Source organism: Pogoniulus pusillus, chromosome 16 (assembly GCF_015220805.1).
Source record: "Pogoniulus pusillus isolate bPogPus1 chromosome 16, bPogPus1.pri, whole genome shotgun sequence".
In the NCBI taxonomy this organism is placed as follows: domain Eukaryota; kingdom Metazoa; phylum Chordata; class Aves; order Piciformes; family Lybiidae; genus Pogoniulus; species Pogoniulus pusillus.
Genome location: NC_087279.1, coordinates 23,637,134 through 23,664,662, shown reverse-complemented (window position 1 = coordinate 23,664,662; position 27,529 = coordinate 23,637,134). Strand labels below are relative to the sequence as shown.

At 51.4% G+C, this 27,529-nt stretch overlaps 1 protein-coding gene and 1 long non-coding RNA gene across 4 annotated transcripts in view; one reads left to right on the top strand and one right to left on the bottom strand.

The window, feature by feature from the left end:
• Positions 1 to 27,529, top strand: part of ADAMTS9 (ADAM metallopeptidase with thrombospondin type 1 motif 9) — a 120,436-nt gene that overhangs the window by 85,959 nt on the left and 6,948 nt on the right. For 2 of the 3 annotated variants that reach the window (XM_064157014.1, XM_064157013.1), the window contains exons 30-38: positions 5,229 to 5,402; positions 13,318 to 13,488; positions 15,171 to 15,365; positions 20,631 to 20,763; positions 21,344 to 21,438; positions 21,598 to 21,692; positions 21,787 to 21,920; positions 23,855 to 23,946; positions 27,346 to 27,450. In XM_064157014.1, the coding sequence (XP_064013084.1) occupies positions 5,229 to 5,402; positions 13,318 to 13,488; positions 15,171 to 15,365; positions 20,631 to 20,763; positions 21,344 to 21,438; positions 21,598 to 21,692; positions 21,787 to 21,920; positions 23,855 to 23,946; positions 27,346 to 27,450 (1,194 nt within the window). Of the gene's footprint in view, positions 1 to 5,228; positions 5,403 to 13,317; positions 13,489 to 15,170; positions 15,366 to 20,630; positions 20,764 to 21,343; positions 21,439 to 21,597; positions 21,693 to 21,786; positions 21,921 to 23,854; positions 23,947 to 27,345; positions 27,451 to 27,529 lie in introns of those variants that run through there. The other variant, XM_064157015.1, reaches the window with a different exon arrangement.
• Positions 1,072 to 5,312, bottom strand: LOC135182647 (uncharacterized). Its single transcript, XR_010305260.1, has 3 exons — positions 5,210 to 5,312; positions 4,796 to 4,866; positions 1,072 to 1,226 (listed from the first exon to the last, which is right to left on the bottom strand). It is a non-coding gene; the product is annotated as an uncharacterized LOC135182647 (long non-coding RNA).

Here is a 27,529-nt window from a genome sequence, read left to right as displayed (position 1 = left end):
CCAGGGGTAGCTCTTCCCATGCTGTATGTGCTCAGCCAGCCAGACATCTTGCTTGGGGAAAAAACCAAATAAAGGGGCAGAAACACTCATTCTGCAACAGCAGACTGGGCTTTATAGAGACATTGGAGAAGAGCAGCGTGGCCAGCAGGGCAAGGGAGAGGATTCTGCCCCTTGGCTCTGCTCTCCTCAGACCCCACCTGCAGTCCTGGATGCAGTTCTGGAGCCCCAACGCAAGAAGGTTGTGGAAGTGTTAGAGCCAGTCCAGAGGAGGGCCAGGAAGATGCTGAGAGGGCTGCAGCAGCTCTGCTAGGAGGACAGGCTGAGAGAGTTGGGGCTGTGCAGCCTGGAGGAGAGAAGGCTTCCAGGAGACCTTGGAGTGGCCTTCCAGTATCTGAAAGGGGCTATAGGAAGGCAGAGGAGGGACTATTGACAAGATCTTGTAATGACAGGACAAGGAGGAATGGGTTTGAACTGGCAGAGGGGAGATTGAAACTGGACGTTAGGAAAGGGTTGTTTGCAGTGAGGGTGGTGAGACACTGGCACAGGTTGCCCAGGGAGGGTGTGGAGCACAGAATCACCCAATGTGATCAAAGATCAAAGATCACATTGGGTGCTTCTATGCTCCACAACCTCCCTGAAGGTGTTCAAGGCCAGGTTGGATGAGGCCTTGAGTGACCTGTTCTAGTGGGAGGTGTCCCTTCCAACCTAAACCAATGTATGATTCTATGAAATACTGCAACGTCACTTTGCTTCCTGATCCTCCCTCACCAGTGCTGGCAGAGCTCCTTTGCTTCCAGCAGATGAAGATTTGGGCTGTCAGACGTTTGGATGTCTGGCTGGGGCTGTCCCTGCCCAGAGCTGTGCAGGGGCTTGCAAAAGATCTCACGCCTCGGAGCCGAGGTGACTTTAGGCGCAGAGCTCCTCACTAGCACTGTAAAACAAGCAGGAGTTTGGCACTCTGAAATACCCACTAGAGCAGGATCTACTCCCTCTCACCTTCCCCATCCCCCAAAGAGGAGCCATGGTCAGTTTTCTCTTCGATCTTATCAAAGGTCTAATTGCCTGCGAAAGGTAATCCCAAAGCTGAGCTGGTGTGAGCTGGCTGCCTTTTGTCCCGAGTAATAGCAGCAAATCTGTGTGAGCAGTAAGGCGAAGGCTTCCCCTGCCACTGCATCCTCCTTGGGGTCGGATCTGTTGCTGTGCCTTGTGTGGGTTTTCTTCTTTTCCTTCCGGGAAAAAGAGCGATTGAGCAAAAAAAGCCAAGATAGAAAACCACAGGAATGGTTAAACATGAGTCTCAGCTGGCTAAACTGGTGCTGCACTCCCAGCTTATTTCTCCCTGGATGTTTTGTGTTCACAGGCTAGGTAATTCTTTTCCAGACTGTTGTGAATCCACTTTCCTGCAGCAAAGCTTGTTTAATATATCCATGACAATCAGAAGAGGAGGGGGGGAAAAAAAGGCTTTCTCCAAGTTTGAAATGTGCCTGTGTCTGCACTGAAATGTCAGATTTAATGTGTTTGCATCTCCTAAGTGATACCAATTACGACCATTTACTTTTCACTTAGCAAAAAATACCAATATTTATTCTGGTATTTACATATTTCAGCTGCAGGCTGAAACTTAACCCTGTCTAAAAACACAGCTAGGGCACCGGGTAGAGCTTCTCCATAGCTGAGCTGGCACTGGTGGGTTGGTGATTGACTTTCTCAGTGGAGAAAGGAGCACACCTGGCAAAAGGTGTAGCCTCTGTAGAAAGGACAAACAGGCTGCCTGGCTTGTGACATTCCATAGGGGAATATTAAGTACAGTACAAGTTGGCTGCTCCCGGACTGTGTATCAGTGTCAGCGTTTCCCCAAGGCAGACACAGGTTGGCTGACCAGCTTTATGGATCACAGTATCACAGTATCACCAAGGTTGGAAGAGACCTCACAGATCATCAAGTCCAACCCTTTACCACAGAGCTCAAGGCCAGACCATGGCACCAAGTGCCACGTCCAATCCTGCCTTGAACAGCTCCAGGGACGGCGACTCCACCACCTCCCCGGGCAGCCCATTCCAGTGTCCAATGACTCTCTCAGGGAAGAACTTTCTCCTCACCTCCAGCCTAAATCTCCCCTGGCACAGCCTGAGGCTGTGTCCTCTTGTTCTGGTGCTGGCCACCTGAGAGAAGAGAGCAACCTCCTCCTGGCCACAACCACCCCTCAGGTAGTTGTAGACAGCAATAAGGTCTCCCCTGAGCCTCCTCTTCTCCAGGCTAACCAATCCCAGCTCCCTCAGCCTCTCCTCGTAGGGCTGTGCTCAAGGCCTCTCCCCAGCCTCGTTGCCCTTCTCTGGACACGCTCAAGCATCTCAATGTCCCTCCTAAACTGGGGGGCCCAGAACTGAACACAGGACTCAAGGTGTGGTCTAACCAGTGCAGAGTACAGGGGCAGAATGACCTCCCTGCTCCTGCTGACCACACCATTCCTGATGCAGGCCAGGATGCCACTGGCTCTCTTGGCCACCTGGGCACACTGCTGGCTCATGTTCAGGCGGGTATCAATCAGCACCCCCAGATCCCTCTCTGTCTGGCTGCTCTCCAGCCACTCCGACCCCAGCCTGTATCTCTGCATGGGGTTGCTGTGGCCAAAGTGCAGCACCCTGCACTTGGAGCTATTGAAGCCATCCCCTTGGACTCTGCCCATCTGTGCAGGCAGTCAAGGTCCTGCTGCAGAGCCCTTCTGCCCTCCAACCCAGCCACATCTGCCCCCAGCTTAGTGTCATCTGCACACTTGCTGATGACTGACTCCATGCCCTCATCCAGATCATCTGTGAAGATGTTAAAGAGGATGGGGCCCAGCACTGATCCCTGAGGGACACCACTAGTGACAGCTGCCAGCTGGATGTGGCACCATTCACCACCACTCTCTGGGTCCGGCCCTCCAGCCAGTTCCTAACCCAGCATAGGATTATAATAGGCAGGATGAAAATGGTGTAAACCCCCCCACACACACACCTTTTATTGCTCCTGTAAGAGAGCATAATGTTGTTATTCTGAAGCTAGTTGTAAATCCAGCCAGAGCTAGCTGCAGCACAGGCAGTGGAGGGAAGCACCCTACAGAAGGAGGTGCCTGGATCTGATGGGAACGCTCCCATGGCCCCTGCTCACAACTTCTGCCCAAGCCTGGTGTACTCTTGCACCTCCTCGGCTGGGCCCTCTGTTGCAGAAGCAGCGATGTGGCTGAGCCAGCCCCACCTCTGGCCACAGGGCTGGGTTCACCTGCAGCTTCATCTTCTTGTGCCGGGCCTACGTTAGTATTTCCTTTCCCCGTGCTGTGGTTGGACCACACTGTGGCTGCCCTGGGTGTCTGGCCAGCTAGTGCCCTTAGGGAGCCTGTTTGGCTGAGCAAATCCTGCCCCGTGTGCACTTCTGCAATTAGCCCGAGGAAAAAAAGCTCTTTGCTTGCTCACTCACAATGGGTTTCTGATCTCTTCCAAGGGATGATCCAGGACACTGCAACCTGATCCGTGGTCCTAGGGGTTCTCACTCCCCCACCGCGAGTCCTCCCAGCAGTTTAGCTGCGGTGCAGCATTTATCCTCATGGGCTTACATGGGGGCAGATTTTCACCCCAGGCACACACTGAAATGAGTCTACAGCTTTGCCTGGTGCCCTGCTTTGCCCCGCACAGCCACAGCTCAGCCTCCCTCTCCCCAAACCCACTTTGAGAATGAGCCTCAGCGTTCCTTGCTCTCCCTTATCATAACATACCCAGGCATGTGCTTTTTAGATGGATGATAAATACAACCCAAAAGGCAGCTTAGAGTAAGGTATAATTCCTGCTGAATGTGTTTTCCCAAGTTTGTGGCCATTACTCAGTCTAACTGTCCCCTATGGAAGGCATAGGACAAACAGCGCCGTTAGTCACAGGGAGGCAGCGCAGCATATGGGAAGCATTTGCATCACCGGTGACAGAAATGTCGCTGCTGCTTTGCGAAGTTACACAAACAAACTGCCCCCCTCCCACAAATATCTGGAGCCAAGCGAATGCTTTCAGTTAGCTTTTCTTTGGTCCTTTATGGGGCGTTCGGGTAGTAAAACAAACGGAGCTTTGCAGAGGAATTCTCTGCAGAAGAGGCAACTGCTTTCCTGTTAGGCACCGCTTAATTCCCTGCCTGGAGAATTGATTCGATTTTATGGGTATTGTAATAACAGGCTGTAAACTTTGCTTTCCTGGTTCCTGATGAATTAATAAGGTCGCTTATATTCCTAATTCAGCAAACAGCTAATCACGGTGGCATTAAAACGCATGGCTTTGATTTTTACATGCAGCCTTCTATAAATGCTAATTCTTTTTGTTCTGCCTCTATATAGTATACGTTATATGAAGATCACGGGATGTTAGGGGTTGGAAGAGACCCAAAGAGACCATCGAGTCCAACCCCTCTGCCACAGCAGGACCATACAATCTAGCTCAGGTCACAGAGGAATGCATATGGTATCTTTTAAGATCTAGCCAGGAAGAATCCATACCAGAGGGACTTTAAGTACCGCTAAAAGACTTGGGTCTGCAGTCACAACACTAAGAAATACCGTGTGAAAGAAAACAAAGCAAGCAGTTAAGAGACTTGTAGTGCAGGTAACAACTTGAAGACCTCTGAGAAAGAGACAAGTTGAGGCTTTGCTTGCAGTGCCTAGGAGCGGGGAGAAATGTGCCCGCCGTGTAAGGAAGAAAACGCAGTTATTGACTAAGAGCGTGCCCTGGGCTGTGTGCAGCTGCATGCTTAGATGCGTGCCCTGTATACGTGCCCTTACCTCTCTGCTGCTACAGGCTTGCCTCTGCTTCATTCGGGTTTGCTTTCCCTTAAATTCCGCTCCAGTGCCACCTGTGGAATTTGATGTGTGTTGAGCTATTACGTTTTTTGAGCCAAGCGCCTTCTTAAAGCAGTACTCAGAGCCTCGCCAGCTCTGGTGTGTTGTGCTGGGGTAGCTGTGCTGCTGCATCCAGACGTCCAGAGGTTTTTGCAAGAAAAATCCCGTCTGGGAAATCCTGATCCCACTGGGGCCAATAGCGAAATTCCCGCTGGCTTCAGCAGAGCAGGGGTTTCAGCCTGTGCAGGGCTTTTCCCTGGCGCAATCAGTGCTCGCATTATGAGCATCGCTATCGGTGCCGCAGGAGGACGAGCCCTGAGATCCTAACGTGGCGGAGTGCTGGGGGCTGCCACTCACCTTTTGTCCTTCTCTCCAGTGCTCCGTGTCCTGCGGCCGGGGTGTCCAGCACCGCGTCGTGCAGTGCCACAGCGGCACCCCGAAGGCAGTCGAGGAGGCAGAGTGTGACCCGGCCGGCCGGCCCCCTCCGCAGCGGGACTGCCACCTCCCCGAGTGTCCCACGCACCGCTGGGCAGCTGGCGAATGGCAGGCGGTAAGCGGGGGCGCCCCTTAGCCCTTCCCCAGGGTCACGTCACCTGTGCTCTCAAGCGTGCGGTACGGGATGAGGCCGGGAGCGGCTGCCGGAGGGCTGGGATGTGGGGACCGCCACGTGGGCTTTCCCACAAGCAGGCAGGGGCAGCGCCGGTGTGTGCTGGCTGGAAGGGCCGGCCGAGGAACACCGCCCTGGCCTTCATTTATTGCTTCCTGCTGCCCCGCGTTTGGCTGGGACCTATGCAAATAGTGAGCAGGTTTGGGGCAGGGCGGGTCTGGGTCCGTTCCCGGAGGCTGAGCCCTGCCAAGCTGCCCCAGCAGTAAGCCTGTTTGAAGGAGTAAGGGAATATTGGTAGTTCCCACTCTCCTGCCCCGTTACCCCAGCCCCTGCTGACAGCTGTCTCCGTTTGCTGAGCTCCCGGTCCATGCTGAGCAGCGCTGAGGTGAGGTCTCCCACCCGCCACAGTGCTTTATCGAGCGAGCAGGATCCATGTCCAGCAAAACCAGTCACTTAGGCTGGAGCAAAGCCTAAAGCTGCTGCTCTGATGACTTGGGAAGCAACCCTGACTCGTCTGCATTCGCAGGCTGCTGAGTGGCAGGAGGACAAGGGGACTGTGGACAGGAGGAAGGGATCCAAGCGGAGCCCTCTCATGGGCTTCCCCCAGAGTGCCGTGGCAAGCTTCAAGTGCACAGCTGGCTACGGCAGAGAGCAGTCAGGCCAGACAGCAGGATTACTGTCTTGGTCTTGTTCTGTTCCAGTTTTAGCTGTCCCTGGGTGAAAGAGTCCTGCCCCAGTTCTCCTCCACTCCTGTCCCACTGCCCCAGACTCTTCTGCACAGTGCAGGCACTGGCAGCCTTGGCAATAGGTGATGGCACTGCCAGTGTGAGGGAGCTGACTCCTGTGTCACACAGCCTGCAGAAGAGGCCACTACTCTCACGGAGAGGATGTCCTCATCGCAAAGAGAGAAGGGGACTGCTCACCATGGGAAGGGCCCTCCCCAGCAGATGCATCAGCCCCCCTTCAACACCAGTGCTAGCCCCAGTGGCAAGGCATCAGGTGCTCTGTCCTGCACACTGACTTTGGATGTACATGATCCAAGTCTGATCCTGGCCATGACACCTGCGGTGAGCTGCTCTGGGGAACAGGAGAGACACTAACTGAGGACACAGGCTTTCACTGGCAGTCAGGCTGCTTTTATACTGCTCCTGCACAGCCCACAGGGGTCTTGAGAGAGGATGAAATTGGTCAAGGTCCCTTCCCCCACCCAGAGAGTGTGAAAAGGCCATGGTATAAATGTGAAACAGGGCCTCCTGCTCTGGTAACAAAAGACAGGGAGGCACCACCAGTTTCCTGCTCAAAGCCTTGGTGTTCAGGGACATTTCCAGAGCCTGCCTTTATTGTGTCACTAAAAGAAAGAAAAACAATAAAAGAAAAAGAAAAAAAAAGAGGATGGGAAAAGCAAATTAACTGATAAGAAAGCAAGCATCTTGCACATGCAGAGGCTGCATAACTTTTCTGCTACAGCAAGAAGAAATTCAAGGATAAGGCAGTGTCTCCTTTGCTCTCTGCTTTCCTTCCCCACAACAAGCTCATTCTTGACTCGTGACTGCAAGGAGCACCCCAGGCTGGATGCAGCTGCTTGTGCAGCATTATCTAATCTCCCCCTGCACATGGTACCTCGGCCTGATGGAGGTGGTGTAACCAACTATAACTTAATTTCCTCAGTCTCAACAGCTTTAAAATGTTAGGTTTATAATCCTATGTAACGTGGCCACAAGTACAGGAGGCCAGTGGGGACCATGCCCCATTCCCACCTGCAAGAGAGGTGTGATGGAATGCAGCAGGAGACAACACTGACCTGACCACATAATGGTACCTGACAGAACCACCCCAGCCTGGAAAAAAATGTAGGAATGGCTGAGGGGGCTCCAGCAAATTCTTCACAATGAACTTTTGCTTTTACAGAGCTCATTAGATTTCTTCAGCTAATAAATTTCTAGGCAGCAAAGTAGGTCAGCAAACAGCATGCAGTTGCAGTTCTCACCCAGTGGTGTAATTACCCTGAAAAACCAAGGCTCCCACCCCATCCTTTCGTCCCCTTTCCCTTGCTTTTGCAACTTTTCAAGCCAGCAATAAGAGGTCCCTTGCCAACTCCCATCTTGCCAGGCCCTCGGTGGGAATTTATTGCTGATCTTTTCCTAAGTTTTCCAAGGCTTCCCATTCCACTGGGGAAATTTTTACCATGTTATGGAGATGATTATTTTATCCCAGGAGAGCTTTGCTAGAGGGGCTGGATAGAAGATTCCTAACCCACAGATAACCATTAATGGGAACCTGGAGGAGAGCCCTGCAGAGGGACCTGGACAGGCTGCATGGCTGGGCAGAGGCCAATGGGATGAGATTTAACAAGGCCAAGTGCAGGGTTCTGCACTTTAGCCACAACAACCCCAAGCAGCACTACAGGCTGGGGACTGAGTGGCTGAGAGCAGCCAGGCAGAGAGGGACCTGGGCATGCCAGTGTCATCCTGGCCTGCATCAGGAGCAGTGTGGGCAGCAGGACAAGGGAGGTTCTTCTGCCCCTGTGCTCAGCACTGCTCAGGCCACACCTTGAGTGCTGTGTCCAGTTCTGGGCTCCTGAATTCAGGAGAGATGTTGAGGTACTGCAACATGTCCAGAGAAAGGCAACATGGCTGGTGAGGGGCCTGGTGCACAGCCCTGTGAGGAGAGGCTGAGGGAGCTGGGGGTGTGCAGCCTGCAGCAGAGGAGGCTCAGGGCAGAGCTCATTGCTGTCTACAACTCCCTGAAAGGAGGCTGTAGCCAGGTGGGGTTGGGCTCTTCTGCCAGGAAAGCAGCAACAGAAGAAGGGGACACAGTCTCAAGTTGTGCCAGGGGAGGTCTAGGCTGGATGTTAGGAGGAAGTTGTTGTCAGAGAGAGTGATTGGCATTGGAATGGGCTGCCCAGGGAGGTGGTGGAGTTGCCGTCCCTGGAGGTGTTGAAGCCAAGCCTGGCTGGGGCACTCAGTGCCATGGTCTGGTTGGTTGGCCAGGGCTGGGTGCTAGGTTGGACTGGCTGAGCTTGGAGGTCTCTTCCAACCTGGTTGATACTATAATTCTGTGAGATGACAAATGTGACCTTGCCCCGTGGCTGACTCCAGGCAGTTCTACTGAGCACTTCTTATGTTGTTCTGATGTACCTGGTGAAAAAAAATAGTAGCACCTTCTGCCAGCCATTAGTGCTGGCTGTGTGTTATTTATAGTGAGGAGGCACAGATTGCATTAGTATTCTCTGAGCAGGGAACAGCAATGAACCCTAATTGACATGAAAGGCAGGATGTAAAATAACACCCCAGTGCTGTCTCATTCTTGATTTCTTATCTTTAAAGGGAATCTGTCGAGACAGGATGGTTTTTTTATTGTTCCTTTTTGTTGTTGCTTAGGAAAAAAGTTGGTCTTGCCAACGAAGGAATAAGGAACTTATTGGAAAGCATTTATTGCCCTGCTGGTGTAGTGCCATTAATTAGCTGTTCTCAGTGCCCACACCAGGGAGAAGAAAGTCGATAGAGAGAGCCTTGCTAATGGCAAAGTGAAACTCAGGCCAGGGTCACAAAGAAAAACGGAAAAGTGGGAGAGAGGAGAGTTGGAGTCTGTGAAGGACGATGCATGGCTCTGGAATCTGCAAAGCAATTCTTGAGTCTTTGACATTTGCCATTTGGGGGTGAAATTAGGCCATTCCTGCCTGACATGGATTGCAGTTACCCGAGGTGTGTTTGAAGTGTTTGTGACATGGGGATTCCTTTCATCTGCATGTCAGGTTTTGTTTGCTGTTTTGTTTTCTTCTTGTTGTTTTGTTGTGGGAGTTTTTTGGGAGGTGGAGTTCTCCCCTTAAGGGAAGCCATTTCCTGCACATTACATAAAATGGTTATTTTCATGCATTTTTCTCCTCGTTAATCCAGTCAGTTGAAAGTGTTAGAAGTTCATTACAGGGGCTGACTTCAAGAAAACAGGACTTTATCCAGGCAGCTGCTCTGAGGCTGATTTAGTTTGGTTCACATGTGTGTGTTATAGGATGCACTCTGAGCGCAGACTCGCTCCCAGGGGCAGAGTCTTGCTGCAGGGCTGTTTGCTCCAAGACAAGCAGAGAAAGAGCTGAGTCCTTCAAGAAGTCCCTGGGGAGCAGCTGTGTTCAGCTAGCAGGGATTGCTCTTAATACTGGGGAGAGCAATGTTTAAAAGAGAATAAACCCACAGGATCCCCTCCCTTGCAGCAGCTGCAGAGAGGCACCCCAACTCCATGCCAGAGTAGAGGATTGGGGAAGGGGTTCCCCATACCAGCCCCAGCCAAGGGTGCAATAGGATGTATTTTGGAAGGGGGTTGGCTGAGTTCTCATTCTCCAAGCAGCTTTATTTATTAAGGGCTGAGATGATGGGGGCTGGACCCTTGCTCTTCCCTTTGCCCAGTCTCTTGGCCTGGTATTGTTTGCCTGTTTGAAACAAAAAGAGACAACAATGAATGCTTTTGCAAAGCGGTGCCTCTGGGGTGGCTAATTACTGTCACTCTTTCAGAAGAGTTGCACAAGTGCTTGAAATGGTCCTCAATTTGAACTGCCAGGAAGCTACTTTGAAATCTGGGAAATGAGGCAAAAGAGACAACTATTGTCAAATGCCTGAGCTGCTTTTCCAGCTCCAGCTATCAGTAGCTGTTACAGCCTGGCCCCGCTGCTTTAGGTGAGATTTAGCTCAGTCATGAAAATGAGATTTCATACAAAGCCTATCACCATATTAAAAGGAAAAATAGTCTCTTCATGCTAACTGAACTGGCCACTTCCTACGTGAATAATGCTTTCTGACCTCGAGGTGGCTGATTGGAACATCTGCAGCGATTCTCTCTGCTTTGTGTTGTGATGGCCTCACTGTCTTCGAGCCGCGGTTAATATCTCGGTGGGATTATGTCATTTGCCAGTTATCCCTAAAACCACAAATAATCAAACTTTGATTTGCTGATGATGACAAAACACACTGAGCTGGCTCAGGTTTGTTTGGCCATGCAGCCATTATTTGCAGAGAAAAGAGAAGCAGGATGGAGTGTGCTTGAGACTGTCAATCGCTCATCAGCAAGTGATGACTTTAAATGAGATGGGCTTCTGACGTGATAGCTCTTCATAGCCATTGTCAGATGTGTTGATGGCATACAGATTGTTCAGCCTCCTCAAACTGAACATGAGCCAATGTATTTTGCAAGTATAGGGTTAAATATACATTAAGAAGAGCAGATGAAATCACAGCATCACAGGATATTAGGGGTTGGAAGGCACCAAAGGAGATCATCGAGTCCAACCCCCCTGACAGAGCAGTACCACACAATCTAGCTCAGGTCACACAGAAACACATCCAGACAGGCCTTGAAAGTCTCCAGAGAAGGAGATACCACAGTGTCTCTGGGGAGCCTGTTCCAGGGCTCTGGGACCCCTACAGTAAAGAAGTTCCCCCTTGTGTTGAGCTGGAACCTCCTGTGCTGCAGCTTCCATCCATTGCCCTTTGTCCTAGCCCAAGGAGAAAATGAGCAGAGCCTGTCCCCCACTCCTGACCCCCAGCCCTGATATATTTATAAACACTTATTAGATCCCCTCTCAGTCTTCTCTTCTCCAGACCAAACAGCCTCAGGTCCCTCAGCCTCTCCTCATCAGGCAGTGCTCCAATCCCCTAATCATCCTTGCAACCCTCCACTGGACCTTCTCCAGCAGGTTCCTGTCTCTCCTAAACTGGGGAGCCCAAACCTGAAGATTCAAGATGTGGTCTCAACAGGGCAGAGCAGACGTGGAGGAGAACCTCCCTTGATCTGCTGGACACACTCTTCTTAATATACCCCATGATCCCATTGACCTTCTTGGCCACAAGGGCACATTGCTGTGCCATGGGTAACTTCTTATCCACCAGGACTCAACGTTGTTTCTGTTCTCAGTTCTTGCAAGATGCCTCCTTTGGTGGTGAGCAGTGGAGGGCAGGGATGTTTTATCCTGTGCTGGTGAGCTTGTGCTGGATTGGCATACATGAACCTAGAGACAAAGGGAGCTTTGCACATCCATCCCTTGGCTCTACTCCATTGTGCTGCAAAGTCACTGGTTAGGAAGGCACAGGAAGGTCGGATTCATGCTGCCACTGGAAGGAATTATGTGGCAATGAAGCATCAGTGATGCTTTATGTGCATGCAATAATCCCTTTCAGATTTTACTTACATATTAGGGAGACACTAGAGAAGAGCAAACGCAGCGCAGGTTTTTTGCTCTCTGGGGACTTCACACTCCAGTGAATTCCTCCAGCCCTTGCAGGACCAGAGTTTTTCAGCACAGACCTAGAAGGAGCTTCCATTCCAAGGATTTAAAGCAAGAGAGTAAATAATGTTGAAAGCACACGAAGCCCTTGGGGCTTTCTGGCTGACTGGGGATTTTGTGATGTTGACTGTTGCCTAAGAGCTGCTAAATTATTCCTTCAGAATAAATGCTGCTGGGTAGGGCTGCCTCTCCTTCCCTGGCCCCCTCTACTTGCCTCATTTACTAAACATTTACAACCAACATAGCATTGCACTTGCTGTAGGTCTCCTGTTTTGCTGCTCCTGCCATGGAGGGATCTGTTTTTTCCAAGTTCTCCCATAATTTGCCATTTGGGTTCTGACAGCTAATTGCAGAAAAGAGGGAGGGCTGACTGTGCCCCCGTTTGACAATTAGCTGAAGCCACTAAGATCTTGCTAATTGTGGGCAGCTGGGAGAGCATGAGCTGCTTCAGGGAGGCTGGAAATGATGTTTGGAGGGTGAGACTCTAACCAGATTAAACTGGCACTGTCCTCCAAGCCTAGGTGACTTTAAGTGGTGTAGAGACAGGGATGGTCTGCTTGGATGTTTTATCCTTTTCCTTAAGGGAAGCCATTTCCTGCACGTTACATAAAATGGTTATTTTCATGCATTTTTCTCCTCGTTAATCCAGTCAGTTGAAAGTGTTAGAAGTTCATTACAGGGGCTGACTATAAGAAAACAGGACTTTATCCAGGCAGCTGCTCTGAGGCTGATTTAGTTTGGTTCACATGTGTGTGTTATAGGATGCACTCTGAGCGCAGACTCACTCCCAGGGGCAGAGTCTTGCTGCAGGGCTGTTTGCTCCAAGACAAGCAGAGAAAGAGCTGAGTCCTTCAAGAAGTCCCTGGGGAGCAGCTGTGTTCAGCTAGCAGGGATTGCTCTTAATACTGGGGAGAGCAATGTTTAAAAGAGAATAAACCCACAGGATCCCCTCCCTTGCAGCAGCTGCAGAGAGGCACCCCAACTCCATGCCAGAGTAGAGGATTGGGGAAGGGGTTCCCCATACCAGCCCCAGCCAAGGGTGCAATGAGATGTATTTTGGAAGGAGGTTGGCTGAGTTCTCATTCTCCAAGCAGCTTTATTTATTAAGGGCTGAAATGATGGGGGCTGGACCCTTGCTCTTCCCTTTGCCCAGTCTCTTGGCCTGGTATAGGGATCTAGGGTATGATGTCCCTGCCCACGGCAGGGGGTTGGAACTAGACAATCCTTGTGGTCCCTTCCAAACCTGACTGATTCTATGGTATGCCCATCCCTGCATCTCTTGGTCCCATCACAGCTGGACCCCACTTCTGCCCCATCCCAATACCTGCTGTCTCAGTTTCTCCTCTCTCTCTGTGTCTGTGATTTGGCTTCATACCTATGGAGGATGGGCACAATTTGTCACTGGATGCTCCCACAGCACCTGGCACAAATTTGCCCCCAAGCGACACTAGTGAGAGTTGCCAACACGGGGCACAGAACCATCTGCTCACTTGAGCTGCTGGGAGGAGGGCTTGCTCGCTTTGCAGGTGTGGACTCATTTGCTGAAGTCCCCCGTGGGTTGCATGAGCAGTTGTTTCTTGCAAACAGTGCATGAAGACGTGTGGGGAGGCATCCCGGTTCCGCAAGGTGGTCTGCATGGATGAGAACAAGCAGGTGCAGAGCAGCAGCTACTGCGATGCCAGCAAACGCCCCCCCGAAGTGGAGAGCTGCGGGCTGCCGCCCTGCGAGTACATCTGGATCACCGGGGAGTGGTCGGAGGTGAGTCCCCATCCCTGCCCCCGCGCAGGGACTGCACCACTTAGCACTGGGCCATGCTCTCCTCCTCCCCTTACCGCTGGCCTCTCTGAGATATTGCAGCCCGAAGCAGCAGTGGCAGGGCAGCGCTGCCTGCTTCCATTGTTGCTTTTTCATTTGTTTCTCTGTGCAATTTCCCTCCTGGAGAGAAAGCAGCAGGGCTGTGGGAGAAGAGCAGGATATTAAAGAGTAAACATCAGCACGCCCAGAGCCCTGGCTGATACCCAGAGGCGATTTTCTTCCCAAGCACATCGCATTCAGCAAGCACCTTCTTGGGTTTTGTGCCAATTTATTTCATTTCTCTACTGCTTTGGTTTTATTTCCATGCCTTCTTTGAGAGCTCTGGAGCCTCATCAGCTGGGTGAGCATCCTTGGAGAAAGGCAAGCCTGGGTGTGACCATGGGGACACATCCTTCCTCAGTGCCATCTTTGGCAGCAGCGAGGACCCGGCGTGAGCCAAGGCAGCAGGTTCACCCTCGCAACTGAGAGAGGGCTCAGCAAGGACGAGAGCTGAGTTTGGTTTGCAGCAGGTGCTGCATGCAGGAGGACCCAGGCTAATCTCAGCCCATTTCCTTCTGCAGCGAGTGAAGGATTTCTTTCCACTTAAAGGAACAGCAGAGGGAAATGACAAGGCAGCTGCTGACACAGCAGTGCTGGGAAGAAAGAGCAAGAGAAGGGAAAAAGGCAAATATGCTGGGGCTGAAGGGGAGGAGAGACAAGTGCCCTCCCAAACAGTGCAGGAGGGAGAAAGGTGGAAGATGAGAACTTCTCCATGCAGCCTGTTCTCCTGGGTGGTTTCCTGAGAGAGGGTGCCACTTAGCCTGGAGTCATGGCTGCCTCTTGCCCAGGCATCCTCTACCCACTCCCACTACCTGTGACTCCTCAGGAGCACTCAGGCCTAAAGAAGATGTGGGGGTGGGTGAGACCTCGTGGCTGAGGTGTAGCTCCACTCTCCCCAGCAGCCACTCTGCTGTTTGGTGAGGAAAGCAAAAGCACTGCTTGTCCTCTCCTTGTGAGGAAAACCTTCCCCTTCTTCCAGCTGATGCCAAGTACATGCAGTTTGAGGTCAGTCCTGACCATTTTCTTTCTCTGTACATCCCATGGCAAAAAAAAAAAAAAACCACCAAAAAAAACCCAACAACCCAAACAGCAGAGAGCTTCTGAGTTCCTGGATGAGGCACTTAGTGCCATGGTCTAGTTGATTGGATAGGGCAGGGTGATAGGTTGGACTGGATGATCTTGGAGGTCTCTTCCAACCTGGTTGATTCTATGATTCTATGATTCTGCTCCTTTCTTTGTCCTTGGGGAGAGAGAACACTTGCCCAGGAGCCAGTCTGGAGTAGAGGGTGCTGGAGCAGCTGTTGGAGCAGCACAAAAAACAACTGGGTGCTCCAAAGAAAGCTGGGTGCCAGCTTACCTGTAGCCCCTCCCAATACCTGTGGACAAGGCTCGGTGATAGCTTGGACTGGATGATCTTGGAGGTCTCTTCCAACCTGGCTGATTCTATGGTTCTATGGCTTAAATAGCTAGCAGCGACCCCTCAGGGCAGTTTGCCATGGTACAGGCTGGCAATCCTGCTTCTGCTCCTCTCTCTGGGCTGCTTTCCCAAAGCATGCTGTGCTAACAGGCGCTTCCTCTGCCCGCAGTGCTCCGTCACCTGCGGGAAGGGATACAGGCAGCGCCTGGTGTCCTGCAGCGAGATTTACACCGGGAAGGACCACTATGAGTACGGGTACCAGAACATGGTCAACTGTCCTGGCACACAGCCTCCCAACATCCAGCCCTGCTACCTCGGGGAGTGCCCTGTCTCAGCGTCCTGGCGCGTTGGCAACTGGGGAGCCGTAAGTTTGTGTGCTGGTTTGAGGCTAGCTGGAAGAGTTTAGTGAGAGAAATGAGATGCTAGGCTGTGAAAAGGAAACAGTGCTGATGTCTGCTGCACTCATAGGCCTGCTGAGGTGTGTAAAAACAAGGACACAAACACAGATAACACAGTGGGTCTCTGTCGCAGCTGGGGCCTGTGCTGCTCTCCCTGGCCTCCTCTCTGTGTAACTAATCCTTCTGCTTTCTAACCCCCCTGGCCGAACCTCCAGACTCACCTTGCATGTAAGGCAAACTCTGGGATAAGGTAGAGGGGTGGAAAGAAGGTGGAAGGGTGGTTGGGAGCCCCTCCTGGGGATTCTGGTTTCTGAGAGGGCTGTTGTGCTTCTGTATCACTTTTAACTTGCCTATTTCTGTCTATAGCTGTAGATATTGTAACTCTCTGCTTTTATCTTGTGCTAAGCTGTGCATATAAGGCTTCATTCCTTAACTGCCAGCCAGCTGAGTCTAGTCTGGCTGATTTCATAAGAGTGGGGGGACAGGCAACACCCAAACTGTCACAGTTTAGCAAACTTCTTCTCTTTTTAATCCAATGAATTGGGACCAATTTATTTTTCTTTACAATGGGGACACAGTCTGAAGGTTTGGCATTTAAGTGCTGCAAAATGAAAGCTGCAGCCCCAGTGTGTGTAGGGCTCCATGCTCCAAACTGAACTCCATCATCTGAGAGAGTCTCAGCAGCTGTAAGTGGAGTCATGAAGGTGGTTTGGACGTAGTCAGAATTGGTGGCAGTGTTGATGGTCATGCTGAGTGCTCAGTCAGAAAATGGAGTTATTGCCAGAAAGCAAGGATTTGAGAGTGTTGTGCTAGAGGGATCAATGGATAGCTGCCAAGTGCAGTTCTGGAGCCCCCAGCATAAGAAGGACATGGAACTGTTGGAGCCAGTCCAGAGGAGGGCCAAGAAGATGCTCAGAGGGCTGCAGCAGCTCTGCTATGAGGACAGGCTGAGAGAGTTGGGGCTCTGCAGCCTGGAGAAAAGAAGGCTTCCAGGAGACCTTGGAGTAGCCTTCCAGTGTCTGAAGGGACCTACAGGAGGGCTGGGGAGGGACTATTGGCAAGGTTTTGTAATGACAGGGCAAGGGGTAATGGGTTTGAACTGGCAGAGGGGAGATTGAAACTGGACGTTAGGAAAGGGTTCTTTGCAGTGAGGGTGGTGAGACACTGGCACAGGTTGCCCAGGGAGGGTGTGGAGCACAGAATCACCCAATGTGATCAAAGATCACATTGGGTGATTCTGTGCTCCACACCCTCCCTGGAGGTGTTCAAGGCCAGGTTGGATGAGGCCTTGAGTGACCTGTCCTCATGGGAGGTGTCCCTGCCTGTGGTGGGGGATTGGAACTGGCTGAGCTTTGAGGTCCCTTCCAACCTAAACCATTCTGTGATTTTAAGTGGGATTAGTCCTGCTTGGCCATGTGTATGAACAGGATTTGAGAACCACTGATAGACCAAAACATTGGTAATTGGAGCCTTAAAAGGATTTTTCCTTCATTATTTTTCCTTCCCCTGCTTCTTAAGGAAAGGACTTAGCCTTTCTGCTAAAGTCATTTGTGCTGAGCCTCTTCTGGGGCCTGAACTGCAAGATGAAATTTTAGTTAAGGTGATAACATTTCACTTTTTGGGCCTCTGACATTCTTTGAATTGTGCTGTTTTCCCCATAAATTTGATTTATTGAACCAGCTCAGGCACTTGTAGGGATTTGTCAAACCTTTACAAGGCACCAAGGGTCAAGTCAAGCAAAAGGGTAGTGGAAGTTGTTGCAAAGCCATTTGAAACCTAAGTTCCTCCTGCCCCATAGGAAGCTTCAGATCCTCCCTGAGAGTCAGAAAAGAGGAGCTGGAGCGTGGAGATCAGCCTCAGTGGATTGGTATTTCTCCCTCCACGAGTTTCAGTGTGAAATGCCTAACTCGTTAATACGACGTCATTGTGAGGAGTATCTCTTTCAGAGAGCAAGACCTTTGTCCTCATTTTGGGCTCTAAATGTCCATCTCAGTGACTACCAAATGCCACCACCCTTCTCAGCTCTGGTTCTCAAAGGGATTGGACGTAAAATACCTTTGTCTTCAGGCAAAGAAAGCCCTGCCCAGCTCCCTAGTTAAGGTTTCTGGATTTGGATCCAATAAAGAATAAAGACCAAGCTCTGGATACCATGAGCTGTTGAAGGCCATCTCCTTTCTGCTGCACTCCTTTAGACTTAGTAATTCCAGAGCACTGGAAGCTTCTGCACCTTTGCTTCTTGAATTACAGAGTGGGAGATTAACAGCTGGAGAGCAGAGATGTGCCTGGCACTGCTGGGTGGCAGCTGGCTGGGCATGACCCAGCAGTGTGCCCAGCTGGCATGGAAGGCCAGTGGCATACTGGCTTGTATCAGGAACAGTGTGGCCAGCAGCAGTGGGGATATCATTCTGCCCCTTACTGGCACTGGGGAGGCTTCACTTTAAGCAATATGTGCAGCTCTGGGCCCACGCTGCAAGAAGGATGTTCAGGTGTTGGAGCAGGTCCAGAGGGTAGCAACAAGACTGGGGAGGGGGCTGGAGAGAGACTTGTGTGGTGAGAGGCTGAGGGAGCTGGAAGTGTTCAGCCTGGAAAAGAAGAGACTCAGGGGGGCCTTATCAGGCTCTGCAATTACCTGATGGGAGTTGTAGTCAGGTGGGGGTCAGGCTCTTCTCCCAGGCAACTTGTGATGGCACAAGAGGGCATGTCCTGAAGCTGCACCAGGGGAGAGTTAAGTTGGCTATTAGGAAGCAATTCCTCATGGAAAGGATGATTAGGCACTGGGATGGACTGCCCAGGGAGGTGGTGGAGTCACCATCCCTGGAGGTATCACACAGTATCACAGTATCACAGTATCATTAGGATTGAAAGAGACCTCACAGATCATCAAGTCCAACCCTTTACCACAGAGCTCAAGGCCAGACCATGGCACCAAGTCCCATGTCCAGTCCTGCCTTGAACAGCTCCAGGGACGGCGACTCCACCACCTCCCCGGGCAGCCCATTCCAGTGTCCAATGACTCTCTCAGGGAAGAACTTTCTCCTCACCTCCAGCCTAAATCTCCCCTGGTGCAGCCTGAGGCTGTGTCCTCTCGTTCTGGTGCTGGCCACCTGAGAGAAGACAGCAACCTCCTCCTGGCCACAACCACCCCTCAGGTAGTTGCAGACAGCAATAAGGTCTGCCCTGAGCCTCCTCTTCTCCAGGCTAACCAATCCCAGCTCCCTCAGCCTCTCCTCGTAGGGCTGTGCTCGAGGCCTCTCCCCAGCCTCGTTGCCCTTCTCTGGACACGCTCAAGCATCTCAATGTCCCTCCTAAACTGGGGGGCCCAGAACTGAACACAGCACTCAAGGTGTGGTCTAACCAGTGCAGAGTACAGGGGCAGAATGACCTCCCTGCTCCTGCTGGCCACACCATGCCTGATGCAGGCCAGGATGCCACTGGCTCTCTTGGCCACCTGGGCACACTGCTGGCTCATGTTCAGGCAGGTATCAATCAGCACCCCCAGATCCCTCTCTGTTTGGCTGCTGTCCAGCCACTCCAACCCCAGCTTAAGAAAAGGTTGAATGTGGCATGTGTTGGAGTGATTTAGCTGATGTGGAGGTGTTAGGTCATAGGCTAGACCTATTCCAGCCTCAATAATTGTATGATTCTTTAATTTCTAAACAGATGAACATCATCATTTTCTTTGCAGCCTAATCTGTTACCTGAAGAAAGAGATGATTCTTCACATCTCAAATACTAAAAGGACAAGTTGCCCAAAAGACAAGCAGCACAAACAAGCTGCTGCTGGCTAGCTCCAGTAACTGGTGCAATTTCAGCCTTAAAATTGCCCTTGATTTGGGCTTTTTGAGCATGACCCAGCTTTTGTGCAGATGTAGCCATTCTTCCAGGGGATGGATGGACAGGCAATTTGTAGACTGTGGCTGTTTCAGTGCAGTTTGGGTTGAAAACAACAACCTGTGTCATATTTGCTCAGAGGCCTCTGTCAGCTCCAAGCAATGTCTCCCAGCCCCCAGGGGAGGATGTCGACCACTCAGGCTTTATGATGAACATTAGAATCATAGGATGGTCTGGGTTGGAAGGGACTTCCAGAGGTCATCATGTCAAGGTCAGCATAGGTCAGCACTGTGCACTTGCAGCCTGGAGGGCCAACCAGAGCCTGGGCTGCAGCATGAGAAGTGTGGCCAGCAGGGCCAGGGAGGTGATTCTCCCCCTCTGCTCTGCTCTGCTCTGCTCTGCTCTGCTCTGCTGAGACCCCACCTGGAGTACTGCATCCAGCTCTGGAGCCCCTGGGACAAGAAGGATGTGGAGATGCTGGAGTGTGTCCAGAGAAGGGCCAGGAGGATGCCCAGAGGCTGCAGCAGCTCTGCTGTGAGCACAGACTGAAAGAGTTGGGGCTGTGCAGGCTGCAGAAGAGGAGGCTCCCAGGTGACCTTCTTGTGGCCTTCCAGGATCTGAAGTTGGCTACAAAAAAGCTGGGGAGGGACTTTTTAGGCTATGAGTTAGTGACAGGACTGGGGGGAATGGAGCAAAGCTGGAGATGGGTAGGTTTAGCCTGGATGTGTGGAGGAAGTTGTTCAGTATGGGAGTAGTGAGAGGCTGGAATGGGTTGCCCAGGGAGGTGGTTGAGGCCCCATGGCTGGAGGTGTTTCAGGCCAGGCTGGGTGAGGCTGTGGGCAGCCTGCTCTAGGGTAGGGTGTCCCTGCCCATGGCAGGGAGGGTGGAACTAGATGATCCTTGTGGTCCCCCTGACTGATTCTGTGACCTAGTCCAACTCCCTCTGCAGTAAGCAGGAGCATCCTCAACTAGATCAGGATGCCCAGAGGCTTGTTCAGCCTCACCCTGAATATCTCCAGGGATGGAGCCTCAGCTGCCTCCCTGAGCAATCTGTTCCAGTGCTTCACTACCCTCTTTGTTCCATTACTCTCTTCTTAGTGTGAAAAATAAACAATTTCATGTGAGCATGTAGCTCACCTTAACCAAGACTGCCTCATCCTGCAGAGTGTTGCAGTGCTCAGTGAAGTTCAGTTGTCTCCTGGAAACAATTAGCGACCATGATAATAATGAAGGGATTAATAATAGTAAGGATTACTTGTCCAATTAACATAAAGCCTGTGTTTGAACACTTTGCAGGGCTGGGCTTTTGCTGCTGTCTCTTGCTAGATGGGGAACAAGCTGCCTCTGTTCTTCTGCAGCCCAGAAAGCCTTGAGATAAAACACAAACCTCTGTCTTGCAGTGCTCTGTCACCTGTGGAATCGGCGTCATGCACCGCTCGGTGCAGTGTCTGACCAACGACGACCAGGTCAGCAGTTTGTGCCGTGTGGATCTGAAACCTGAAGAGAGGAGGACATGCCATAATGTCCATGACTGTAAGTCTGAGGATTTGCACCTTCCTTTGCCTCTTTTGTGGCTTTGGCATCATTTCCCAGCAAACTCCTAGAGAGGAGCAGCATCTCCAAGCATCAGGAGCCATCCGGCTAAGTGCTAAGGCACCTCAGGGAAACCTCTTAGAATCATAGAGTCATAGAATCATAGAATCAACCAGGTTGGAAGAGACCTGCAAGCTGAGCCAGTCCAACCTAGCACCCAGCCCTATCCAGTCACCTAGACCATGGCACTGTGTGCCTCATCCAGGCTTTGACACCTCTAGGGGTGGCAACTGCACCACCTCCCTGGGCAGCCCATTCCAATGCCAATCACTCTCTCTGCCAACAACTTCCTCCTAACATCCAGCCAGCCTAGACTTCCCCTGGCACAACTTGAGACTGTGTCCCCTCGTTCTATTGCTGGTTGCCTGGGAGAAGAGACCAACCCCCACCTGGCTACAGCCTCCCTTCAGGCAGTAAATATAAATGAGGTAGTTTGAAGCCTTGGGTGCCTCACAGTGCTACAAGAGAAATTCTGATGTGCAGTTGCTGAGTGACTAGAAGCCTTTCTGGTTTGTTTCAGGTGAATTACCAAGGAGCTGCAGAGATGTTAAGAATCTCAAAGGTGTTGCTGAAGATGGTGAATATTTCCTTCAAGTCAAAGGGAAGATGTTAAAGGTGCAGTTCAGCAACAGATTGATAGCTGATGCTTTCCCCGAAGGCATGAGAAGATCTTGCATGTGCTCTTCATTTCCACTCTTGCCTTTGCTGCCTTCAGTTTTCTCATCAACCTCCTTGCACACGATGCCTGACAAAGTCCTGGCTTCTCTCTCTCAGGTGTATTGCTCTGGAATGCAGACTGACAGCCCAAAGGAGTACATAACCCTTGTAAACGGGGATGCAGAGAACTTTTCAGAAGTGTATGGACACAGGTAAGGAATCCTTCCATCCTGAGCTTTGCAGTGGTGCTGTTTTGCATGCCAATATTTTCCAGTCATGAGCAGCAAAGGTTTTCTTTTGATTTAGACTGCATAACCCGACTGAGTGTCCGTATAACGGGAGCAGACGAGAAGACTGCCAGTGTAGGAAAGACTACACAGCAGCTGGGTTTTCCACCTTCAGCAAAGTAAGGCTGGACCTGAACACTATGCAAATAATAAGTGAGTAAAAACAGGGCCTTGCCATTGAAAACAATAAAAATGTCTGTTTTACACAAATGTAGCTGTAACTACAAAGAAGCAGTAGCACTCTAGTGAGCAACACTCCTGAGCTCTCCTGTTTAAAGCTGCTTTTAAACTTGGCTATCCCTTTGTTGCGTTGCACATAGACTCATAGACTGGTCAGGGATGGAAGTGACCTCAAGGGTCATCCAGTCCCATCCACCCTGCCATAGGCAGGGACACCTCACACTAAATCAGATTGCCCAGAGCCTCATCCAGCCTGGCCTTAAACACCTCCAGGGATGGGACTTCCATCACCTCCCTGGGTAACCTGTTCCAGTGTCTCATCACCCTCGTGTTGAAGAACTTCTTCCTAACATCCAATCTGGATCTCCCCACTTCTACTTTTGCTCCATTCCCCCCAGCCCTACCACCACCTGACACCCTAAAAAGTCCCTCTCCAGCTTCCTTGTAGCCCACCTCAGTAGGCCACAATAAGATCTCCTTGAAGCTGCCTTCCTCTAGTCTGAACAGCCCCAACTCTCTCAGTCTGTCTCCATAGGAGAGCAGCTCCAGCCCTCTGATCATCCTCATGGTTCTTCTCTGGACACATTCTAGCACTTTCCTGTCATAGGAGCTCCGTGCAGTACTGGATGCAGTACTTACAGACTGCAGCTGCTGTACATCAGAGATGCTTATGATATTTCCCTGTAATATGGGAAACTATTAAGACAGTCAGTGATGCTGCACAGAGCGAGTATCTGTGTGCTGCTGCCACTTCTTGAAGAGTTTTGTTTGATTTGGCCTATTTTCAGACTGGAGGCAGGCAGAAAGCTTAACTAACCAGGGAGAAGCTCTGTGTGAAATGTCTAACACAAATGGCGCCGGGAGATTGCAGTGCAAGGGACTCACTGGCGTGGGGATGCTGCTCCCTCTGGGACAGCGTGGCAGGGTGGCAGAGGAAGCTCTCTGCAGAATCAGACCATGGGAAAATAACTTGCACTGAGAGTGATGGAGCTGGGGCCGTGCATTTGTAAGGGAAGAGGAAGGGGCTGTAGCTGTGCAGTATAAGTAGCACCTGTTAGCGGGAGCCCCTGGGAGCCATCCAGCTGCCAGAGAGCCAGCAGCATCCCTTAGTGTTATGGTTTCAGTCCTCTTGACCCCAGGGATGCTATCACTTTCCAGCGAACGTTTTAAAAATAGGACATAGTGTTGGAGGTTGATTCAGTAAAGAGCAAAGGTTTTATTTTAGCCAATCAAAAGCCTTCCTTGTAAAACGACTCTTCAACTGATAGGGGCTTTTTATCGCTTAATTTTCCAGCCGTGAGACCTCCCAGTCTATCAATCTGTAAAAAGCTACTAATAGTCTGTAAAAAGCCCCTAGGTAAAGATCTCAAAGGAACCACCCTCCTGGAACGTGATTCCCTTTGAATTTCAAAAGGAGCTGGGCACCTACCTCTGTCAGACAGGAGCTATCTCACATCCCCATCTAAATGAGTCTCAGTTACTTCAGATCCCTCCAACTGCCTTTTGAAACCTCAACCTCTGGGCTGGGGCGGGCAGGGGAGCACAGAGATTGTTTGCCTTTGTTTAAAGGGAAGGTTTAGGAGATCTCGCGGCCTTGCTGGGAGCGGGGAATTTTCTGATAGAGACATAAAACCCAGGTCACGGGTTCGAGTTTCGTGGCGATTTATACCTGGGTCCAAAGTCACCGATGGGGTTAAAGCGGGCTGTGAGCATCCCGTCCAATGCAGTGCTCACACGGCGGGGGCGAACGGGGGATTGCCTATGAGCAGTTCAGCAGGCAAGGTGATTAATGCACGAACCCAGCTTTGATAAGCTTAAACATTAGCCAAGAAAAGCATGTTCACATTGATTTTGTCTCTTTTCCCTGCATCTTTCTCTCCCTGTTGTTCACCAACTCTGCTCCGCAGCGACCGACTTGCAGTTCGCCCGGACGCTTGAGGGCCGGCCGGTGCCCTACGCCACTGCTGGCGACTGCTACAGCGCAGCCAAGTGCCCGCAGGTACGAGACGACAGCGCTTCGCAGGCATCGCTGCATGGGTTCTTTCCCGGCCCTCTGTCCCTTACTGCTGACCGCATCCTAGCCCCAGGGATAGGAAACTTTCCCCATCGCCTGTTTAGCCTGGAGAGGAGGAGGCTCAGGAGTGATCTTATTACTGTCTACAACTACCTGAAGGGGCATTGTAGCCAGGTGGGGGGTGGCCTCTTCTGCCAGGCAACCAGCAATAGAACAAGGGGACACAGTCTCAAGTTGTGCCAGGGTAGGTATAGGCTGGATATTAGGAAGAAGTTCTTCACAGAGAGAGTGATTGGCATTGGAATGGGCTGCCCAGGGAGGTGGTGGAGGCACCGTCCTTGGGGGTCTTCAAGAAAAGACTGGATGAGGAACTTAGTGCCATGGTCTGGTTGATTGGATAGGGCTGGGTGCTAGGTTGGACTGGATGATCTTGGAGGTCTCTTCCAACCTGGTTGATTCTATGATTCTATGATTCTATGATTCTATCTCCCCAGGGCTTCGGTAGAGGAGAAAAGGCAGTGGAAATAAGAAGGAGCAGGGGTTTTGTGTGCGGCTGAAGGCAGGGGAACCAGTGCAGGGCAGTGGAAATGCTGGGGAGGGAGAGCAGTAGCAGATCAGGCCATCAGAATGTCCTGGGACCCTGCTTCTGTGTTCTTCGATCTCATATCCCCTGAAACTCCTGTTTGCAGGAGCACAAGACAGGTAAGATAGCCCCTCTGGGTGGAGGAGGCAGCAGGCAGGTAGTGGGACTCCTGCCACGCCTGAGGAGAGGGCATTTGTGGAACAGGAACAGGTCAGCCTGCCTGTCAGACCACAGTGGTACCTGCCAGCTGCTGTCCTACCCACTCCATGCCTCGTTTATTTTCGCAGCAGCCTCCACTCTGCTTTGGAGCTCACTCCACCTCGGGGCTGGGAAAACACTGACAGAATGAGGGTAGTGCCTTTGCATCAGGGGAAATCCAGCCTGTCCCAGCAGTGCAAGGTGCCCAGCAATGGAAGCAGAGAGATGTGCACAGACATCAATCAGCTCTGGGGGGTGATTTAGGATATCTAGTCCAGTTGCTAGAAAGTCTTTAGAAGACAAATGAACACTTTGCTACAGGTGGTTTGCTCCTCAGCCCCACTGCAACTATCTTTTGAGGAGCTGGAGGGTGATAAGTGGTATGTTTGTATGGCCCAAGGTGTTGGGTGGGCATTATGTGCAAAGGGTGTTAAGCAGGGAGGCACAGTCATAGGCAGCAGAGAGCAAACTGCTCCATCTCCTTCCCTCCCTGCTTTTGGAGCTGATGCTTTTCTGCACAGCTCAGCAGCTTAGGGATTGACTTCTTACCTCAGGAGGACTCATGAATGTTAATATCCATCCACCTGACCCAGACAGTTTGCTCCTCACAGAAAATCAGCATTCCCAAGGCAGCAAAGCTAACAGCCACCTGGTACCGCATAGCCATGCTGGGCTGCCAGTCAGCCTGGGGATATGGCCGAAAGATCCCTCCTTGGGTCCAGAAATGGTCAGGGCTGGGGTCTACTACGAAGGGAAGGGGAAGGATGGACATAGCCTTTAATTTTCCATCCATTTTGTGCATTTTGAGACAGGGTGGAATGAAGTGCAGGATGATTTTAAGAAAGAAATAGATGGAAGAGTTTTGATTTTGCTGAAGTCTGAGGGGAAAAAATCCGAGTGGAAAATAAGGACAAGTGTGCCCTCTCCAGTTGAGGAGGGAGCAGTGAAAGCAGCTGCAGCAGGTCCCTGGGGTACCTTCCCCATCAGCTGCTGGAGCACGTTCAGGTTCCGCAGTTTGCCATGGAAAAGCCAAGAATGCCCTCAGCTGGCAGACTGCGAAAGAGCACTGAGAAGCTGGAAGAGTGAAATCCAACCCAAGCCAAAGCTCCTCCTTCCTCCCCTGCAGCCACCCGGGAGAAGGAAAATCCTAACCTGAGCAGTGATTCCTGCAGTGTGTGCTGCTGGCGAAGGGATGGAGTGTACCCTCAGCAAGTTTGCCAATGACACAAACCTGGCAGGGGTGGCTGCCACATCAGAAGGCTGTGCTGCCATCCCCTGAGACCCAGGCAGGCTGGAAAACTGGGCAGAGAGTGAGCTCGTGAAATTCAGCAGGGGCAAACACAGGGCCCTGCAACTGGGGAGGAATAACTCCATGAATCAGCACCGGTTAGGGGCTGACCTGCAGGTCTGTGCAGAAAGACCCGGGAGTCCTGGTGGACAGCAGGATGACCATGAGCCAGCAACCTGCCCCTGTGGCCAAGAATGCCAATGGCATCCTGGCATGCATCAGGAAGAGTGTGGCAAGCAAATCGAGGGAGGTGCTTCTCACCCTGCACGGGGCTCTGGTGAAGCCTGATCTGCAGTACTGTGTTTGGTTCTGGGGTTCCCAGTTCAAAAAGGACAGGGAACTGCTTGAGAGGGTACAGGAAAGGCCTAGAAAGATTGTTAGGGGACTGAAATATCTGTCTTACAAAGAAAGATTGAGGGACTTGGGGCTTTTTAGCCTAGAAAAGACTGGGGGGTGGAAACTTAGCAATAAATACTTAAAGGGTGAGTGTCAGGAGGGTGAACGTCAGGAGCATGAGGGGAGTGTTTTTCAGGGCAAGTGGTAGCAGGCACAAACTTGAACAAAGGAAGTTCCATCTAAACAGGAGGAAGAACTTCTTTACTTTGAGGGTGTTGGATCTCTGGGACCGGCAGCTCAGAAAGGTGGTGGAGTCTCCACCTCTGAAGTCATTCAGAACCTGCCTGGGTGCTGTCCTGTGCAGCCTGCTCTCAGTGAGCCTGCTCTGGCAGGAGTTTGGACTAGATGATCTCTGGAAGGCTTCAAGGAGACCTTGGAGTGGCCTTCCAGTATCTGAAGGTACAGGAAGATTGGGGAGAGACTATTGATGAGGTCGTGTAATGACAGGACAAGGGGTAATGGGTTTGAACTGGCAGAGGGGAGATTCAAACTGGATGTTAGGAAAGGGTTCTTTGCAGTGAGGGTGGTGAGACACTGGCACAGGTTGCCCAGGGAGGTTGTGGAGCACAGAATCACAGAGTGTAGCCAGGTGGGGTTGCTCTCTTCCCCTAGGCCACCAGCAACAGAACAAGGGGACACAGTCTCCAGTTGTGCCAGGGCAGGTCTAGGCTGGATGTTGTTAGGAAGTTATTGGCAGAGAGAGTGATTGGCATTGGAATAGGCGGCCCAGGGAGGTGGTGGAGTTGCCATCCCTGGAGGTGTTGAAGCCAAGCCTGGCTGGGGCACTTAGTACCATGGTCTGGTTGCTTGGCCAGGGCTGGGTGCTAGGTTGGGCTGGATGGGCTTGCAGGTCTCTTCCAGCCTGGTTATCTCTATGACTCTATTTTGGAATAACCAGGCTCATCTGCTTGCTTTTTAGGGTCGCTTCAGCATAGACCTTTATGGGACAGGCCTGTCCTTAACAGGAACAGCCAAGTGGCTCTCACAAGGGAATTACGCCGTGTCAGAGATCCAAAAGTCCCCAGTAAGTAATTTCAGTTGTGGTCACATTTGCTCATGAGAAGCATTGAGCTTGCCTGCATGGCAACGTTTTCCAAGTCAAG